At 43.8% G+C, this 21072-nt stretch overlaps 1 protein-coding gene across 2 annotated transcripts; it reads right to left on the reverse strand.

Annotated features, from left to right (window-relative positions):
• Positions 1-235: 235 nt before the first annotated feature.
• Positions 236-20828, reverse strand: LOC143006412 (guanine nucleotide-binding protein G(q) subunit alpha-like). Of its 2 annotated transcripts, none has more exons than XM_076157858.1 (7): positions 19895-20828; positions 11541-11725; positions 11124-11278; positions 8844-8972; positions 5806-5935; positions 5493-5646; positions 236-5100 (listed from the first exon to the last, which is right to left on the reverse strand). In XM_076157858.1, exons 1-7 carry the CDS (start codon positions 20028-20030, stop codon positions 4910-4912), a joined length of 1080 nt encoding a protein of 359 aa, XP_076013973.1. In that variant the 5' UTR covers positions 20031-20828; the 3' UTR covers positions 236-4909. The 2 variants fall into 2 exon arrangements, with proteins under 2 accessions (XP_076013973.1, XP_076013974.1); XM_076157859.1 differs by lacking the exon at positions 8844-8972 and adding an exon at positions 9800-9928 and having other exon boundaries at positions 19895-20827.
• Positions 20829-21072: the final 244 nt, after the last annotated feature.

The following is a 21072-nucleotide window of genomic DNA, read 5'->3' on the forward strand; positions in this document are numbered from 1 at the left end:
TAATAAGACATTTAGAAGTTCAAATCCAGGACAAATGCATTTGAACTTTTTTGGCGGCGTTTACTTTTAAGGTGCTGGATTATATATGTCCAATGCCTTATCTTGGATATCTTGTCTCTTTTATGCGATAGTTATCGCATAAATATTGCATTTACAGTTTTATAGGCTCCTATTTTGAATGTGCTGAACATAAATTGAAGAATCTTAAAATTCATTGACCACAAGCACACTATGAGCAAGTATAGGAACAAATTTATTTCAATTTAAAACAGATACCTTGCCATTATGTTTCTCTCTTAGAAGGCGGCAATGATCATAAGTCATGTTCATGTTTGAATGAGGATCAGGCAACAGTGGTTCAAACAAATACATGAAGTACATAAAAAACAAATATGGCAAGAGTAGTGTAAATCAATAATCGATAATCACCAACTGATTCCACCCTTTCCTCAAGGGCTCTGCATCAATGAAAACATCCAAGCCCTCACTGCCAACACAAAATAAACAGCACATGCAATTATAATTACAGTTTCTTATAAAACAGCAGATTATCTTTTAAATCTTCAATCTTAAATACAGAATAATGTCTTTGCGTGTACTGGACTGAATCACCTATCCTTTTTAGATTCTAGATTGTGGGTGTTTGATTTGGGGGCGGGCGGGGAGCGGGCGTATCAGGTGGCAGCCTGTCCATGATGACCACAGCATTGGCACTTAAAGCGAGCCTGGCTCTAGAGAGAGTGGGGTTGGCACACTCAATATATTACATCATTTACATCTGGTTTACATACAAAAAAAGAAAACACCCACAAAACAGCATTTTCTACACCACAATTGACCATCAGATTTCACTGGAGTGGGGTGGGCAAATCAAGTAGTCCTGAATAAAATAGTGTTCTGGTAATGTTGTCTTAGCATACACAGAGAAAATGGAAAACATAAACAAAACGGGGGAACAGGCTCTATAAATTCTGAATATGCACCAACTCCACATTCATCTCCAAAAGATCAGTTTGATTTAATTCTTAAAGTCAACAGGACGGTACATGACACAGCCCCCTGGTCACCTAAAGGTCACTGAAAAATGCTGAGTGCAGTCCAACTAGTCGTCATAATACAAGGCATTAAAAAGAGAGAGTGTGTGTGTGTGTGTCTCTCTCACTGGTCACAACATCTGCCTTGCCTATTTTTCTAGCTCATGCATGGTGTAAAAACACTGTCAGCCCTTAACCATGGGTCAGTTGTAGAGTCTGAAGGTGAGGGAAAATACTCCACACATGGTAAATCCTACTGTTAACACTTTACTATCCGTACTGGTTTCACACCATCACCTATAATACTGACCAGTTCAGACCATCTCTGCAACGGCTACCTTCAGACTAATTGACCAAGGTTAGTGTTATTTCCAGACAAAATGGCAGTTTAGGACCATCGCTGTGGTTTTGCACATTTTAAAATGAATTCAGCTAAATATGCAAACACACACACACTTCACTGCTAAACAATTGCTTAAAATTTTACCTTTTCTCTGCCATTTGCCTTCTGTATGTTACAGAAAATCAGCTTGGGCAGGCTTTAAAGTGGCTTTCGATACAGTGAACATTTTGGGGCAGATGATCATTAAATCTCCTAAATCAGACCTTGGAACGCGTCAGTCAGTCAGTTTTTAAAAAATGGTCCCATCTTAAAACTGAACAAAAAAAACACAAAAGGTTACCAAATTTCCACTGTGAAGAACTACCTCTCACAATCAAAGTTCTGCCACTGCAAATTACTTTTTCACTGACAAGAATGAAACCAAACTCTGATATACTTTGGAAAAGCTCCAACACCAACTTCAAACACTTTACATTTCTAGTCAATGGGGAAGAAATGTGCAAAAATAAGAAAGAAAAAGAAATCACCCGAATGGTCTAAGATTCGCAGGCCATCAGTTAACACTTACACACTATGGGGAAACGTGCAAAACTTTGTGGCGACTTGGTAATAGTGTCTTTGATTTATGCGTTTCTATACTTAATAAGGTAACACTGATACCAATGCAATCAATCAAGTACTGATGAAGATTAGAGACGTACTTTGATCAATTAAAAAAACATGAGCATAAACGAAACAGTTTAGTGTTGGTCGTCTCTCTCTCTCTCTCTCTCTCTCACTCCCTCTACACAAACCCTATTAAGTGTGCATGAACACTCTGCCTATGGTTCTTCCAGCACTTAAATACTCTTCATATCTAAACACAGGTCGGTAGTGGATGTATTGGTTCCCTATGGTCCATAACGCCACTTCCCCACTGTCTGCCTGATGCACTGATAGCCCTTAATGAGGATGAAGGATAAGTCACCTGTAGAAAAGGTCCAAGACCCCAAAAAGTATATCTGCACGTCACTGGCACTATCAAAGCAAGCCGCAAATAACTGGAAATGAACAACGCAAACCCAACGACAAAATTTTCTGTGTTAAATTACACGTAGCAAGCATGGACCGCGTAGGTCTTCAATCACCGATTTTTAAAAAAGGAAAAAGAAATTCCACCTACGTTCGTACTGTACAATTTCTATATATGCATTACAGCGCTGCATCATTAAACCGAGAGGAAATACAAGTTTCTTTTTTTGTGTTTTTTTTTTTGTGTTTTTTTTTTTTTTTAAATCAAACAAAAACACTTGTGAGGGCCCCTAAAGAAACCATACAGTATTATGATGGATGGAGATGCGATGGCAAGTACAACTGGAAATGTCTAAATAGAAGTAGAAAGCAGAGATTAAGTCCATATTATACCAGACATTCGTGTGTTTGTTTTTCTTTACAGCAGTTCAGACTCAAGTAGGCTCCTCCGTGAGAAAAAAGGAGCGCTTCAACATGACAGAATCAAAAGCAGTCAAATTATCAACACCTTCAAACCTGGTCCATAAATTAGATAAATAAAAAAGAAAAATTAATTACTCTTTATAATCTCATCATCATACTGTGATTTGTTTGTGTGTTTCTTACCAGCCCTAGTTTGAATGACTCCGGAGCTGCAGTAGTGTGAAGTTTGTGAGGGTATAAGAGGCTCTGATCTAGGACTATTGCTCCTCGTCTGGTGGTTACCTCAGCACCTCTCAGCACAGCTCTGTGTGGGCCTACTAATGAAGTCAACAGAATCCAGAATCACAGTATCAATACTACCATTAATTCATAGCAAAAACAAATGTATGCTAACGAAAGTTGTTTTTTGGGGTTTTTGTTTTTTTGCCAAAGATGATGTACCACAGAGCCTTTTTGTACATACAGGAGCATTTCTTTTGTGTATATGTATTTACAAACAAATATACACAACTAACGTTTGCGGACTTCAGAGTGTTTTCTATGACGGAAGGTTCATAACGTCGCCTTCCTCTCACCACTCAACAGCAAGCAATCGCACATTTTTTTAAATGTATAAACAAAGTGACTATACAGTAAAAAAAAAAAAAAAAAAGTAAACAGAAGCACAACCTGTGTTAATATAATGGATGAACGTGTCACCATCAGGAAGTGTCTCATTGGACGGGGCTGAGTGATGCAGGCGTGACGTCATGCGTGTTACTGCGTGGCTCTGCGGAGTGGCTTGGGAATGAGCTTGGGTTACGTGGACTAAGCGACTCGCAGACCGACCGAACACTACGGCTGGGTTGATAAAATGCCGATGACATCACGCTCCCCTCCTCATCAGCCTGCACCAATCAGAGCAGAGCCAGTGTCCAAGATAAAATCCCCAACATCATAATAATTAAAAAAAACAAACATTAAGGTTTCTCGCCTGTAGTTGGTGTTTTTTTTGTTTTTTTTTACCGTAACTGTGGCGTGTGTGTGTGTGTGTAAAGGGGGGGGGGGGGGGGGGGGCAGATGTGATGGTCACATGGAGGATTGTCTCTGGATTCATACTGAAAACATCTGGTAGGAGGGAAGCAATGTGATTATACTTTAAAAACCCACAGAAAACTATGAAAGTACTTAAGTCAAGTAAATTTCTGATTTCTTCTTTTTGTTAGTTTTTTGTTTTGCTAAATTTTAAAGTTTCTTATCACCGTTCCATTTCGCAACATCTGTTAAATAGAAGTAGACGGAGCAAAGGGATAACCATCATTGAAAATCTTAGCAGTTAACAGATTCGGATGAGTTTTTCCTCGCCCTCTCGTGCTTTAAGTATTTATGTATGCATCTACTTCAGAATATATATGTTATTGTTTTGTGACTCCGATGCTCACAGGTGGGTACATTCAAAGATGGGCGGTGGAGACGGAGCCCTCTGCCCAGTCCTCTCGCTTCCTGTGTGCAACGTTATGTCCGACCCCACGCTGTCCCCCGCCACTGTGAAACAGCAGCAGGTTATTTTGTGTCCTTTGGTGGATTTTTTTTTAGAAAGACACAGCGTTCACGTCCTTCAACAATCGACGGGAGCTCTGAAAGAAGGCGACTGAGGACCTGATCTCAAACCCCTTAAAAGTCCACAGGGCCAGAGGGCTGACACCACCATTTGCCAAAACACAGCACCTCTTGCTAGTCATACACATACATACCACACGCACAAACACCAAAGTCCCCTCCACAGTCACTGTACAGCCGAGGTGAGGTTGTTTTTTTTTTCTTAACTTTGGGAGGAGCGAGAACACACGACAAGCTGCCGAGCGAAGGAGGAAGAGGGCGAGCTTTGGTGAAAGGGTGGCGTCTGCAGGTGGGAGGGTCTGTGAATGTGATGTACTAATAAAAAACAAAGAAAAGAAAAAGACCAAAAAAAGAAGAAGGAAGAGTTCTTTTGGTGTGTGTGTGTGTGTGTGTGTGTGTGCATGGTGTGCATGTGGCATGCATGTGGAGTTGAGCGCACACTCCCAAAGAGGTGTGCGTTTGTGCAATGGGAGGAGATGTGCGTCGTGAGCGTGAGCCCTCACACCAGGTTGTACTCCTTGAGATTGAGCTGTAGGATGGTGTCTTTGACAGCTGCAAACACAAAGCGGATGTTCTCAGTGTCCGTGGCACAGGTGAAATGAGAGTAGATGATCTTGTCGCTGTCTGGGTTCAAGTCCACAAACATCTTCAGGATGAACTCCCGCGCTGCCTGAGCGTCTCGCTGGGGACCTTGGAGATGGACACGACAGACAGGTTAGTACGCGTGAACACTTTCAGCGGGGGGTCAGAGTGATGTGAGGAGTGCAGGCTGAAGAGCTGTTACTGCCCCCTGCTGGAGATTCATATGAGTGCGGGTGATGATGTGACAGCTGCGCCAAAAAATCCATACAGCAATAAAAATGTGTACCCTCCCTTTAACACAGATTCTACAGAGTCTATGGCAACTGAGCCTGTAACAGGGTTTGGCTGTTTTATACTTGATTGATGACTTGTGTGTACACTGTGCACTTTGCTACACAAGTACAGTATGTCTTGCAGTTGATATCACCTTCCTTGATTCCTTGTGGTGCCTATTTCATGCTTTGCACGGTAACTGTTAGAGTGTTCTCAGTTGTGCTCACCATCAAACTCAGGGAAATAGTCCACCAAGTGCGAGTAGGAGATCTTCTCCTCCAGCAGGTCCTTCTTGTTGAGGAAGAGAATGACGGAGGAGTTCTGAAACCAGGGGTAGGTGATGATCGTCCTGAACAGTGCCTTACTCTCCTCCATGCGGTTCTGGTGTGGAGAGCAGGTGGGGGATGGGGACATAGAAGTGAGTCAGACGTATGCATTCCACCACACAGAGAGGTAACGTTGTCGGTGTCTTGAGTGTGCGTGTGTATGGGGTCAGGGGCATACAGAATGTTAATGCAGCTTGCATAAATGTCCGCCTACCTCGTTGTCCGACTCCACCAGGACCTGGTCGTACTCGCTCAGTGCCACGAGGAACATAATGGAGGTGACGTTCTCAAAGCAATGAATCCACTTCCTCCTCTCTGACCTCTGACCTCCTACATCCACCATCCTGATGATGGGATGAAGGCGAAAAGGGGGCAAACAAGTGAAGAATTAAGAAGCAAAAGATGTTAGTTCATGAACATTTCTTCTGCAAACTAGATCATCTATTCCAAGACACTTGTTCTTAGTGATAAACAGGACAGAGGGACATTTCTGATTATTCTCAATGTCCTGAAGCGTACGAAGGACAGGGCTAAAGTTTAAGAGAGGGGTTGAATCCAGTCTGGCCGATGTTAAGACTTTTGTTCTCCTCAAAAAAACACATTTACACTTCACCACATTACAATTGTTTTTGATGACATTCAAGTTATTTGTTATAAAAGATTCTACCGTTTTTTCCTGAAGAACTTATTTACGTATAATTAACATATTTAAGTGCAGATTTGTTTCTAGCCCAGAAGACTTAATTTTTTGTGTAGGGGTTTCAGTACATGACCCAAATGAAAAAGTATAGCCTCTCATTCTGGGATACATGAAAGCATATACTATCATGTAAGGTCTCACCATAAGTAGGACTATCATTCTTTCTAGGTCCTGACCAAAAAAAAGTTTTAAGTGAGATTGACATAGGATATAAGATAAGATAAGATACTTTATTCATCATCATGTTGCATGCAATTCACAGCATATCGCATGCAATTGAAATTTAATTTGCACCCCCTCATATCACAAGCACAAACACACACACACGCATTACAGAGGGGGAGCAGTATTGCATTAATTCTAACTTAATTTGAAGATGACGGTTTGGCCCAATTAGCAGCGGATGGATTCAACACCTTACAAAGAGGAAGAAACAGAATCACCACAATGACGTCAGCACACTTGGCCAACAGAACCGTGTCTTTCCAAATCAACCAATAGGCTTCCTCATGTGACCGCATTGATTTAAGGTCCCAACACAAGATGGATTGATTTGAATAAGAATGCCACTCACTTAAGAAAAACAAGTCTTTTCAGGTGCCATCATTGTTTGGTTGAACAAGCTTCTGTGTTGTTCCAAAACAGAAACTAACTTCCTCTATGACTGCCGGGTCATAACGCAGCTCTAAACTTTCAAGTCTTGGGTTGAGGAAATACCTATAAGAACACACCTGTCCTTGAAGTGAAGCTTAAGTGTCTTTGAACAGAACACTGCAGCCCTGCCAGCTCCAGTGGCGCCGCACTATAGCTGCAGTCATGCTTGGCTTCTCTTGAGGTAAGGAGCATGCAAGCTGAGCTCTTTGTGCTCGGTTCAAAAGTGTACGCGGAACACACGACAGTAGCTCTTCAAGGAATCAGAGACCATCTTTTGGTTCCCTGGTTACTCGAGACCTAAAAATAACTGTTCATTAAGAGATCTGGATAAAGTGACACAACCCTCTGGTGAGAATTATGTTCCAGAGTTCTTCCTGTTGCAGTGGTCTGATATGGCACGTGTATCCAGCACCATTTCTAGTTGCTAATTTGATTTACTGCATGTTTCTCTCCATGTCCAGTGAACTCCGGCCAAGCCCCCCTTCTTCCTCTCTCTTTTCCTCAAACTGAATTTGATGCCTGAATGCAACGATTTGTAAACTACATATGAAGTAAAACTGTATTATAACAATTCTTACTGTGCTGATTTGAAAATATGATTTTTCGAAAAAGATATTTTAAAGGATTTGAATTCTACAACTGAGTGGCATTCATCTTTAACCCACTTGTGGTTGGACAAAGTGTCAAGGTCACAGAGTGGAGCATCTATTTCACTTTCCCATCCTGTGTGTGATAAAGCCCCACACCAGAAGTTGTGAAACTCATGTGAAGACAAGTAGGGAAACAGAGGAGGTATAAAGTGAAAAAAAAAGGAAAACAAAATGTATGGAGGGGAACAAGCACAAAGGACAAGAAGAAACTGAGCAAGAAATTCAATGGCAGAAAGGAGCAGGGTGAGGGAAGACAGATGTTAGATACAGAGGGCACCTCTGATGGTGGGATTCTTTTCTTTGTAGAAGCCTTCATCACCTGACACCTACGCACTCGGAAATATATATCTGAAGAAGTGTGCACGATTCATAAGAAATGCACAATCACAATGAACTTCTCCAGCATATCGGAAAAGGACAGAAATTCTCACAAATTCCTGCCGGCTGGCAATCATTAGAGTGAAGCACGTGTGAATCCTCACAAGGCTTCAGCTTTCCTGAGCTTCTCCTTGACAAGGTCACCCTTCACTCGTCGGGGAGTTTAGGTCCCAGTTTCATTAAGCCTTCATTTGTGACAACTGATTCAATAACGTCTCCAGCACTAAGAACTTTTGCTGTCTAGAAAAAGTGTATAATGAACACGGCCACCTTGCATTTTTTTTAGCTCGTTGCTTGAAGCACGGGTGGAAGCCTCTGGACCGGTGCTGTTGCATCTGCGCCCTGGCACAAACTGCACAATACTGTAATTCCAAACAGTGGTGCCCCCTGGTGGTGGCCCAGTCCACTGTGGTCCGCAGAGACCCTGGGCCAATATAGGCCCTGCAGGACCTGCTGCCCAAAATAACATTCCTCCAGCGCGTAGAGGACGCCCTCGTTTCTTCTGCCAGCCAGAGAGGAAAGGAGGAGCGGAGGAGGAAGAGAGGAGGTGACCCATTTACAGAGACGGGCACGAGAATGTAGGACTTTGTGTTGGTTTCGAGGGTACTAATATGCAAGTGGAGAGGGGTAAATCTTGGTGTCATTTAATGTCTATGATTGGACAGAAGAGTTAGAAGGGTAGGGTATGGATACTTTGGACAAATGTTTGACAAAAACGTCAATAAGACACAATATAATTTCTATGCATTAATGGGGTGGACACAAAAACATGATTCGGGGCTCATGATAAATGAATATCGGATGATCTTCAGGTTAAAGACGCCAGGAAGTAACATTGGAGGGACCAAGCCAGAAGAGGCGTCTTTCTACCTGAAAATGATGCTTTGCAAGTCGAAGGGATACTCTATGATTCCTGTCGTGGGGATGCGCACCCTGAGCACATCCTGCTGAGTGGGAAGATAGCCGGGATCTGCTAATCGATCCAAATCGGAAAGATAACTAAAGGCAGGCCAGTCGAGAAAAGGAGACAAAAGAGAAAAGGGGAGAAAAACAGTTATGTAAAGCGTGACAGCTAATCACTGCAACCCCCCTGCCATTCCAGGAAGTGAGGATGAGGCCTGCTGAGAGGACTTCGTAGAAGAAGGCCACGAGGGTGTTGGCCTGTGTCACTGCTCCGCCACAACTCGGTCCAAAAACCCATAAAACTTGAGATATCGGCCGATTGCTTGAAACTGTAGCTACAGATTTACTTGGAATCTCTATTCACTCCGACACCATGATAGCGAGTTAGAAATCTCAATAACTGGTAGCGTCATAAAGAGTTATGTGGATTTTTGGAGACGGTGAGGTGGCATGAGTGACAGCAGCAACAGTGACCTCGGCCACAGAAAACAGCAACAACTCGGTTATAGATGAGGAAGGTTCAGACAAGCATGACATCAAAGATAACAGGAAGCACATTTGATACTTTTCACACAGTTTCTAATAAATAAGCTGTTTTCAGCTTGAAATGTAGTAAGTTCAAATGTTGAATTTACAGCTGCTTCCTGGAGAACCTTTGCCACTGTTGTCCATTCCTTCTTCATCTGGTCTTTGAAGGCTGTGCCCTTTATGCTTCAGTGGGAACCTCAGCACAACTGGGCCAGAACCCCAACACAGCTCAGAACACAAAACCACTGATCTTTAATCAATATTACGACCTCAATTTGCAATTTACTGACTGACATTACAGTCTCATTTCAATTAGGGTGTTAATATCTGATGGTCATCAGTGGTTTATGTCCTCTAGCCATGCTGATGCTGCGGTCCCTTTACCATGGGGGTACCTGAAGATGACGCTCTCCAGGTCAAATGGGTACTCTATTATGCCCGTGGTGGGAACACGGACCCTCAGCACATCCTGCTGGGTGGGAACGTACCCCTCCGCAGTCACACGGTCTATATCGCTAAGGTAACTGGAGATACACATGAACAGCGTTGAAAACACTGGAATGGAAGCTCTTTCCTCTTCTCCTCATCCATCATTCATGCACATCACTGTACACCACAGAGACATTTCACACACGGCCCATTTGCATGCAGACGTCAGGGCCTGTAGTACAGTAACTCCACAACCAGGGGGCAGTATAAAGTGAGTCTAAAGTCAAGATTATTTGGGGTCACATTAAGTCCAATGTTATTGGGGAGGTGATAGCAAACACAACGGGAGGGTGACAGATTTCACATGGAAAGCAACTAGAATATATTCTAAGGTGTACACGTTTACATCCTCCAAATCTGTGGTGTGTGTGTGTCTGACCTATGTCAAGTCTATGTTTGTATAGTACTGACCTTTAGATCTTAAGCATGCGGCAGGTTCTTCCGTTACCCATGCATACAGAATGGGAGCTACTGTGCCGTCCTGTGTCTATAGAGTAACAATGACATCTCATGTGGACTGACAATCATGTGGCAAACACTGCTATGGCTTTATGCTTCCAAAAGGTGTAAGGGATCCGTGAATATGTACGCGGACATATTTTTTAGTGGAATGTGCCTCTAAATGACAGTTTGCCGTTTATATCCAGTAGTGACAGGACAGGGGAGATGGTGGCTTCAGAAGTTACTGTTCCGCTCTCACTTAGTTGTTAGTGCTGGATGGGCGAGACAGCACAAACTCCTGTCAGGCCTCCCACTCTCAGCTTCTCTCCATTTCTGTCACCCTTCACTTCCCAGGAACCTCAGTGACAATATACATTAATAACTACCATACCAAGACGCGTTACGGTGTAGAAATTTAACTGGTGGACAGTTTGCGGCAACTGACAATGGAACACAGGATCGCAAAACAAAGCTGGCGTGTGGCCCTGCCCAACATGCATTACAAAATACAGAAAGTAATTACACTGTCGCAATGTTACACATACATGTTACAACACAGCAGTCCAATGCCTTCTATTTATTATGGAAAAGGATCTGCTTGACAAAACTCGTCCCCTTGTCGTGAAAAAGTAAACTATCTGAATGAACATGCGTACGTCTTAATTCTTAAAACACACACGCGCGCGCAGACGCCATGATGCACACAAATCCTTTCCTTAAATCCTAGACAGGTGTCATGCAGTGTCTACAAGGAGAGACAAACACACAGAGCCGGACACAAAGACGTACTATTTAGTGGAGTCGGAGAGCTGGTACTCCCTGCGCCTGTCGTAGGCCTCCTGTATGCCTGGGTCGGCCCACAGGCTTTTGATAGCAACGATGTAAGGCGGGTCAAAGCCGGCGATCTTCTCAATGTCCACCTCCTTCACTATCATGGCATTAGACTGCAGAGAGACAATCGGGAGGAGAGGGTGCGAGAGAGAGATAGAGAGAGGGAGCAAAAAAAATAAATCAAGATGGCGAAGAATGGATGAGAACAAATACATAGTAGACTTTATGGCGCTGTAGCATGACTATTTACACAATGTCCTTCCGAGTACACAGAGGTGGACTTCTGTGTACTGACAATAGGTGTCAACGGTTAACATGTAACACCTTAAACAAACGAAAAGCAGCTTTGCGAGGCGGCCTAGCTTGTTTCCTTACCCGATTCTGGTCATATTTGTAGGGGATCTTGAGTGTCTCTGTGGCGCGGATCATGGCCTGCATGGAGGTGAAGATGTTCTGGTAAACGAGCCGAATGAATCCCCGCTTATCCTCGTCTGAGTAGCCGGCTCCATGGATGATCCTCATCTGTTTGATGAAGGTGCTCTTGCCACTTTCCCCCGTGCCTAGACGGGACACGACAAGACACGGGAGGCGAGGAGTGAGAGACAAAGAGGAGGAAGTCTGTGTCCGGGCGGGACACTGTTGCTAAGCCAACAATGGCCTGGATTGATATCATATGTCTGAGACGGAGGAAAAAATGAAGAAATTAAAGCTACACTGAGTCGAGAGTGGTACCCAATTAGAACATATTTCCTCCTCAACCATACAGAGGGCAAAGAAATACCAGTTCCGTCTCTGCATCTGTAAGAGAAATGAATATAATGCCTTCATAAAGAACACAAACGATAGAAGGAGAATGTCTGCTAGAAAACCACCCAGGTTTGTTTCAGGCATTATGAAACCCTTCTTCTTACTAAGTAATTCAACTAAGCTAGTTATATGTGAGTTATGTCGATGCGTTTGTGGTACGATGCACGATGTTGGTGTAAGGATATTTCCAGGAAGAAACGGGGAAATGCATGGGGGTAATTCAACGAGAACGATTAGACATTTTGCCCTAAATTCAGGCTCTGGCACCAACATGCGTTTCTCCAAAGGTAACGGCAGAGGTCGTTGTCAAAAGGTGACATGCCATCAGTAATCCTCCCCTGACCTCCTGGGCTGGTATAAGGCTCTAAAATGGTCCCAATTTTTTGAAAAGTGAGATCACATTTCCAGAGCGACACACGGAAAAGGATCTCAAGGAAATTGAACTACTGCATCCATTAGTTGTTCACAATTAGCTGTTTTAAGTCCGGCTAGACCACAAACACCCTTGATTTCAGTAGACAATTCCATAGACAATTCAATAGACAATTCCTACAATGAGTAATAACAATAATAAAAAAGAATCCTGTTTTAAAGCCATTTCAGGTTTGCATTTCCTGTCAAATAAACCCCAACTTTCCACAAGGGCTAGTGGGCCTAACCCACATTTCACATAGTCCCGCCTGAGCCACAAACGCCAGCCTCTGGCCACAGAAAGCCGGTGGCATTTCAATCTCCATTGCTCGCCAAATCAAAAAGGGATCCAACACATCCTGCAAACGGAAAGGCAAAGACGATGGGAAAACACACACACTCATCTCACCACCACTACCACCTACATTCAAGGTTTTTGAAGAGCAGCCATGTTTCCGTTACCATAGCAACTCCTCCTCTGTCTTCCTCTTTTTTCATTCCCATTTTTTCTTCTTTTTTTTAACCCCTCCCTTCCACCCCTTCTCTCCTCTTTCCTTGCAGACAGTAAATATAAATGTGAGCCCCCCAGGCTGCCTCTGTGCTCTTCATTTCTAGCAGAGAAGAAGGGCATTTTCTCCACACAGCTCTTCAGACAACAGAGAGACTTCAGGGAAGGCAGGGGGGAGGTTCCTAACACCGAGGACTGTAAAGAAATGGGGAGCGAGGCAGCCGCTTCTCCATCGAAGGAGAAATACCCCCGCCTGAGATGGTGCACAACACGTGGGTTTCAGTTCATTCTCCCTTTCCACAAAATGTCCAATTTTGTAAAATGGAGACATAACAAACTCTGAAGCAATGAAAGGCAGGGTTTATCTTTTGGATTAACATAAACAAGTGGTCGTCTGCTAAATAAAACCAAAATCAGATCAGAGCAGATTAAACAATACACTGCGGTGAAAGACGACTGGTGCTTACGAACAAATTCAATCAAAAAATAAACGATTGTCTCATTAACAAAAGGAGTCAAGCCCAGAGGAGAGCAGAGTGCGGAGCTATTCTTTGTCTTGCGCTGTGGCAGCAGTGTCCTGGTGGTGACTGCAGACTGCACTACTGAGGAAGCAGGAGGATCTCTCTCCAGTTAAGTATCTGATTTATTTCTCGTGACCCCATCACAAGATCTCCCTCCACTCTGTGCTCTTGACTGTCGTGTCCTTCTCTCACCAGACAACACACTACGAGTCTCTGTCTCTCTGTCCTCCCCTGATTCACAGGCCCAAGCCACAACCATTTCCATGCCCTTGTCATCCCTCCTCCTACTCCCAAAGCCCACCCCTTCATCAGAACCCCTCCTAACCTCCTTAAGGCTAGAAATATGTGTACCCATTCTCATCCCTCTCGGTCAAAATTTTTGGATATTCACAACTAGAATCTATCTATTATTTCATGGTGATGACCTAGAAAAGGCAGGTCACCTTTTAATAACTCACACACTACTTTGGCTTGTTAATGCATCATGTTCTATGTAGCTACAAGAGCTAGAGAGAAAGACAGAGAGCTTACACTATGCAAAAGTGCATGGTGCACTACACAGCCCACACACTAACGCTGGTCTTATATGGAGCCAGTTGTTCCTCTGAAAAGAGCAAAGAAAAAACAAGGGTAACCCAACAACAATGGAAAATAAATCTTGGTCTGAATCGTCAAATTAAAAAACAATGTCTTCAGTGTTCCTGCAACATAGGCGATATCAATTCAACCTATAGGTACAGACACAACTGTCTTAACTCCATTCTGTTTCATTCAATTTCTCCATCCCGCTACACATTCATCCAAGTGCCATCTCAGTTAAACCAGCTGATGAAGATCATCAGCATGAGGGCAAAATTGCAGACTTTGAATACAAAACACTACAAAACAAACAATGTTTGCTTATCTGGGTTTATGACCAAAGATTGGAAATAAAATCTCAGTAGTGACCACACGAGCACAGCGGTTTTCAAGCCAAACCCCAAAATTTGCATCAAATTTAAGCATGACGCAAATTACCGTCCAGGACACACATGTCTGCAATGAGGCACGTTTTCAATTTAGCAGGGTATTAACTAAGATTGACTATGTACTGTAAATGAGCACAGCCCCAGTGAGTTCATTTGAAAGCAGGATAAGGCCAGAAGCATGACGCAAATCACCGTCGCACAAATATCTGCGTCACCAGATGTTTTCAGGGAGCGGGGTATTGATGAAGGCTCCCCAGTGCGATTGCAGTGCCCCTGAAGCCCAAACGAGCTGCTCTAGAGGGGGAAACACTGCAGCTGCTCCAAACGAGCACATCATTCAATAACTTAAGTAAAATCCTCCTTTCACGTTTACTTTTTCTTCTTCTATTGATTCCACCTGTGCTGCCATTTTGACTGATGCCAAAGAAACTTGGACTCTGACGTCGAGTGCCATTCCATCATGTTTTTTTCAAGTAGGTGACAGTCAAAACTTATCGTAAAACATGACTTGTTTCTGATTAACCTCCCCGGAACTATTGAGCATTCACATTAACAAATGACTAATTAAATAAAATGCAAAACTGAAAAAGATTACAAATACGCAGCAGCATAATGATCAATATTCTATCCACATAAACTACCTCTTTGTGAGAATGACAACAGCTAGGTCTACAATCTAGGGCCGCAAAGAAGTTAAAGATGAAGCTTTTCAAAGATGGTAAACCATAAACGTAATAAACTTTGCCGCAACAGGGACAAGCCATGATAAATCAGCCGTAGCTAGCCATATGCATACATTTCCATTCTCTCCTCCTTTTTTGGCAGCTTACCATCTGAAAGTTGTTGCCTTAACCCAAACACGAAACCTTTATGGTTGCGGCTCTCATTTTACCAGCGCAAAGCCCCGGTGTGTCAAGTTAGCAAATGTTGACCAACTGTATTCGTCTCGTTACCGCCTGTAACCCTTAACAAATCTGGCCATTAGTATTCAGAATTTCTTCAATATTGAGAAAAAAAATACATGAATCAGCCAGTCACAAGGCTAAACAAAATGAAGCGTGGGTCTCAATTTTTCACAAAATTTATCTTGAGAACAAGCATCTACAAAAGAGAGGAAGTGAGCCCAAGCAGCCTAGGGCTACACAAAACACACACATACACACACACACCAGCTGCCTAGCCAACTGTGGGCACACACGGATCCTGTGGTCAACCTCAAGGCATGAATGTTACCTCCAGTGTGATGGCCCAGTTCTCTTTTTTTCTTGCAACAACCTGGGACATTTAAAACCGTATTAAAAACACCAAGGACAAGTCAGCAGACACACAACAGAGAGAGGACCAGTTCCATTTTATGCTCAGGTTTTTCTACTGTCGCGACGTAGTCAAAACAGTGTTGCTTAGCTCTAGGTCTTTGCATCCGAGCGCTCAACGCCAGTAGATTTTGGTGTAAAAATGAATATGAATGCCATCCTCCATTCATACTCGCACACCTTAGTTTGACCACCTCAGGACAGCTTTTTATGTTTGCCAGTATGCGAGTGTCGAGTGTTCCTCTGGTTGAGTGGGTGTGGGTGAGGAAAACAATAAATTACTCGCATTATACAGCAGCATCTTAATCTGCAGTACATTTCACTGTGCAAGGCTGCATCTACCCAATCACAGAAGCTGAGTCCCAGACATTGACAATTGTTAATTTTACCAAGCCATGACACAAATTATGCATGCTGAAAAGGCCCATTATGCATCACTAGTGAGTGGTACACTAAGTTTAATGGATCCACTTTGTTTTTTTACACTTTTTTCTCATGATACACTCGCTCGTGCACTCCATGTTGCCTGGCTCATTTCCAGACTGTAGAATTCACAATAGTATTGCAGGCCCAATAGCCTTCCTCCACTGACCTGCAACATGCCAGAAATGAAGGTAAAGTGCATCCCGGTGAAGAAAATCATAATGAGAGATGCATTTAAAAAGAAAAACCCAATCCTAAGAGACCAAATAACAATTCAGTAAGAGAAGCCAAAAGACTAAGAATACTATCCACAGTCACTGGCAGTAGGAATGACCATGCCACAATGTCAACAGTGCTGAAAATGCCACGGAGAACAGAAAGCTAGTCTACATCCTTGTTCTGTCGGGGGACTAGGACAGCCGCAGTATAAGGGACAGTGACCACGTAGCCTCCTTCAACCCCACATCTCCAGAGAGCCAACCACGACCCCATTTAGGAGGGCGTGTGTTCATGTGTGCACTAGTGAGCAAAATGAGCAACTGTGTAAAAGACACCGAGTCAGAGAGAGACAAAGAGTGTGTGAAAGGTTGACTGAGGTGGGTGTGCGTGTATGATGACTTCACAGCAATTTCAAGATTAATAAAACAAAAGAACTGGCCCTCTGACCTTAGAGTGGCTTAGAAGGAAATCGAGAGAGAGGCATAAAATGTGATACTTGAACAGTTCAAAACGTTGAAAATCTAACTGGCTTGTGCATACTGAGGCAAAGCAGCGAGGGCTACAGCCGCAAGCCAAGAAATTAACTGCAACCAAAGAAAACACTTTCCTGGCAGTATCCAGTAACACTGATTGATTTCTGTAATACTCAATAGATTGTGCTACAAAACACATCAATGCATTTGTGGCCAAAATGTCATTTTTGTCAGGCATGGCACATACTGACTGACATACATGGCTGCAAACCTTTTTTCACAATGTAGGAAATAGTCAGTTATAGAGAACAGAACAATTAACACTAGTTCTAACAATGTTAAGCCTAATAAGTAAATAGTTGGATATTATTACCAGACTGACTTAGAAGTACAGCAGACACACGCACGCACGAAGAAGCGCCCAGAAGCGCTAGAAGATCCCAATTGCCATATATGATCAAAATAAGAAAGACAGCTTAGCAAAAGAGGAGAGGTCAGCAATAAACATCTCAGCTTAAGCCCTGATCCTCTTCCTGGTTCAGTCAGACTGGTTCTCTCAAGGTTGTCTGAAGCTGGTCAAAGTCATACCGCTAGGACAAGGGGGATTGACAAGAACATTCTGATCAGTTATGACAATGGCTGTACTTTGAACTCAGCCTTTGGGAGGTAAGCAACAACAGGTTCAAAGCCACGCCATTAGACCATTTCAAAATACTGTCTGTGACACATTCAAACAGATTCTCTGGTGGCCAAAAATGATCTGCAGCCAAGTATGTTTTACTGATGACTGGAGGTTCTGTTAGTACTACGTTTGTACCTGACAATTTCAGGAAAGCCAATGCCAAAAGCGACCAATTGGTACACTGACTACTTATCTGGTTGCTTATTGTTGACTTTGACCAGGACTTTGGAAACCCCGAAGCATTTGCTCCTCATTCTCACTTCACTGTCAATTCACTTGCCAGAGCAGCTATTTACCCAGTGCAGCGACGGCCACAGCTCCTGGACCACAGGGTTTTGACCAAGTAGAGACAAACCAATGGTCTGTGGATCAGGACGCTTTTGGTATGGCCAGATATGGCGCTCAGTGACAGCAGCCAGACTGTGGGCATTGTTGCAAAATTGGCAGTCATTTTCTGACAGAGCTTAACATTGTTTTTAACCAAAACGACTGACTCCAACTCTATCATTTACTTACTGTAGAGATTACAACCCAATTCATTCCCTCTTTTAGATACTGCACCACAAATCAACACGAAAAGTGGGTGTAATATAGGCTGGACGGCAACAACTAAAATACCCTGTATGTGGCATGACTAGATTTGATAAAGAACTGACATAAATTAAAAAGGACACAAAAACTGTGCGGTCTATGCTGCTGAACAGGCACTTGTATTACTTAATCGTGAAGCAATAATGGATTATGTTCATCTAAAACTATGCTTAATTGGTCGAAAGGAGGCAATGTCTAATTCCACCGGTGATATGTGTGGAGAGAGACGGCTCACTGAGAGCTATGAGCCTCAGAGTAACAACAAGGGATAATCGGAGTCGGTGACATCTCAAAGTCTGAGTAGCGGATGTGTTTAACCAAGCCTATTAAGACCTGGACTAATCCTGCCTTACACGTCCTTATCCGAGTATCCACTGGAAGCCTTGACACACACAGGATGGGCCACTTACAGCATGACTGGGTGTAGTTCCCTCGTTCTGCTCAACTGCTTTCCTTATGTGTACTGTTAAAGTCAGTGATGTACAACTTAAAATGCTTGCTATCGGGCAGTGACCCAGTAACAAAGCAGTGCTAAAATCTAAAACTGGCACAGAATATAAATGATCACCTGAATACACAAATTAAACTAACCTTTTGTTCATTATCACAAAAGAGAAAATGAGATTGCAACACACAAGCAAGAGAGGAACGATGACCATCTTGGAACAATCAAAAGCTCTTTTCACCTGCTTACCTTGACAGCCAACAGAGCATTAATAGCCATTAAAGTGTGTGACACAGAATAGATTAATGTCCCATCCTTCCACAGTATAGTTCTGGTGTGGCCTACTTCTCTGAGCCGAGGTATTCAGCAGGGAAATGAAAGGAGACATACATGTCAAATAAGCAGTGCTGCATTTGGTCGGCGTGGAAATGGGAGCAAACGTTTTTGAAACAGAGGATGCAACCTAGATAATTTTAATTGTCCTAAAAATGGATACCTGCCTTTGCCAAGGTGTTTAAAAAACCAAAACTCTCCTGCGCTGATGGGTCACATCATGTTCACCTAATTGAAAAAAAGCAAGATTCATTTATCGGAGATTAAACTCTTTGTGTCCACAGAACTGGAAATCAATGCAGTGCAGGGAAACTTCATCCAGCAGCACCTACCTGCCCACACACCAGCTGTATAAATAGCTGACCTACTCCGTTAAGAGTGCAGGATGAGGGGGGCAAAATCCTCCAGCACTCTCGCAGTTGACTGGGGGTACATTTTTCATATTGGGGTGCTACTAATAAACCAGGGAACAAGCAACAAGCGAGATCCAGCTGAAGCACCTGAGCAACGCGTATAAATGTTATGCAACCCAGCGATTCAACCATGTTAAACACCCGAAAAGCTGCTGCTGCCTCCATGAGTCTGACCATTTTCACATTTTTAATAAAGCACAATGTCAAGACAACAAGCTTGGCCACCTGATTAGCTCCGCGGTTCGTCAAACTAGCCCGCTGGCTAGCGTGTGGTAGCTGGTAAAGCGGGTGACACTTTAGTAACTTCGATGCCAAAATGAGCCGATATCTACACAAACAATGCACACATGCGTTTGAATAAAGAGGCAGTAGCGCTCAATAGTTATCCAGCGTATGTAACCGAACATTAAACACATTCTTACCAAACTAGTTCTAAGGCAAAGCCACGCACATAGGAAATAAAAACTAAAACGCTACTCGTTGGGAATCCAGTCTTACAGCTAGCTAACATTAACTAGCAGCATACTTGCTAGCGTGGTGAAGAAGGCCTGAGGAATATGACATTTCAATCAAACGGCAAGACATTAAAATGGAAGTGTGTGAGAATTATTAAGTCATATACCGAGAAGGAGTAATTTCAGCTCTCTCCTGGAGTCTCGTTTGTCTCGGCGGAGTTGCTTGTCAATTTCTGCATTGATTCGTTTCGACTCCTTCGCCTCTTCGCTCAGGCAGCAAGCCATCATGGACTCCAGAGTCATCCCCTCCGCTTTTGGCAGCCCGGTTCAGGCGGGACCCGACGAGACTTGCCCACGGTTTCAGCTTCTTCCCCCCAAAATCCCGGTTCCTACGCTTCGATGTCAAGCCGCCGAGGAGGTGGTGGTGGTGGTGGTGGTGGTGGAGGAGGAGGAGGAGGAGGTGGAGGAGGAGGAGGAGGTGGTGGTTCTCGGGGGCTGTCTGGGTGGATATATGGACGCCGGGACTGGGGGAGGGGAGATTCGCTTAAGGGGCCTCGCTGTCAAGTTGTCCCCCCAGCCGAGAACTACGACTTTGAGCCGGGTGTTATCGAGCAAATCACGGGGAAAATCGGATATGGGAGGGAGGCAGGAGACGGTGGGGCCTCTCCCGAGATGCTCTGCCCGCCCGTTTTTAACAGCTAATGTGAGGGGGGGAAATTACCGCAAATGCCAGAGATTACCAGCTTAATAGCCTGGTTTAAATCGTTAATGCCCTGATCTGTTACTGCGGTCCGATTCTATCTTCTCTCACAATCCGTCAAAAGTGGCTCAACGCCGCAGTGTCGCGACATCCAAACCCGTAACAGCTGACATATGTGCAGTGTCGTACAACATAGTAATACGACTTATTGCACCATTCGCGGGAGGTAAGCGTCCCGTTTTCTGATTAAGCGAACGATGGTTGAGTTTAGACGAGGTGTATGAAGATGCTCTATAGCTCCTTTCACGGCGCTTTCAGCTAGTGTGTCAAGCCGCTGGCAGTGATTCCAACAGCGGGCTGCTTCGGAGGAATTCTGTCCGTTTAGCTAAAAGCAACACGGCGCCCCCATCACATCCCCCCCGCCCCCCGAACTATTCTGATGCTAAAAGATTAGCTTGCTGCTACACGAAAATGCGGACAGGCGACCGTCTGGCCAAAATAAATTCTCAGCAAAAACAGCTGGTTCCCCTGTTAGCGCGTCGCAAGGTGGGCAGGCATGGCAGGCAAGGCAGGCAAGGCAGGCAGGCAGGCAGGCAAGCAGACACACACACACACACACACACACACACACACACGCACGCACGC

This window comes from Genypterus blacodes, unplaced genomic scaffold, assembly GCF_046128005.1.
Source record: "Genypterus blacodes isolate CSIRO-AG114 ecotype Tasmania unplaced genomic scaffold, CSIRO-AGI_Gbla_v1 ptg000073l_1, whole genome shotgun sequence".
Lineage (NCBI taxonomy): Eukaryota > Metazoa > Chordata > Actinopteri > Ophidiiformes > Ophidiidae > Genypterus > Genypterus blacodes.

What these genes read in the sequence shown, in the direction of transcription:
- LOC143006412 (XM_076157858.1), bottom strand. Translation starts at nt 20,030, where the DNA reads ATGACTCTGGAGTCCATGATGGCTTGCTGCCTGAGCGAAGAGGCGAAG. An exon ending in GCTGAAATTACTCCTTCTCG is followed by an intron (nt 11,726 to 19,894) that starts GTATATGACTTA and finishes TGTCCCGTCTAG; the next exon opens with GCACGGGGGAAAGTGGCAAG. An exon ending in ACAAATATGACCAGAATCGG is followed by an intron (nt 11,279 to 11,540) that starts GTAAGGAAACAA and finishes GTCTCTCTGCAG; the next exon opens with TCTAATGCCATGATAGTGAA.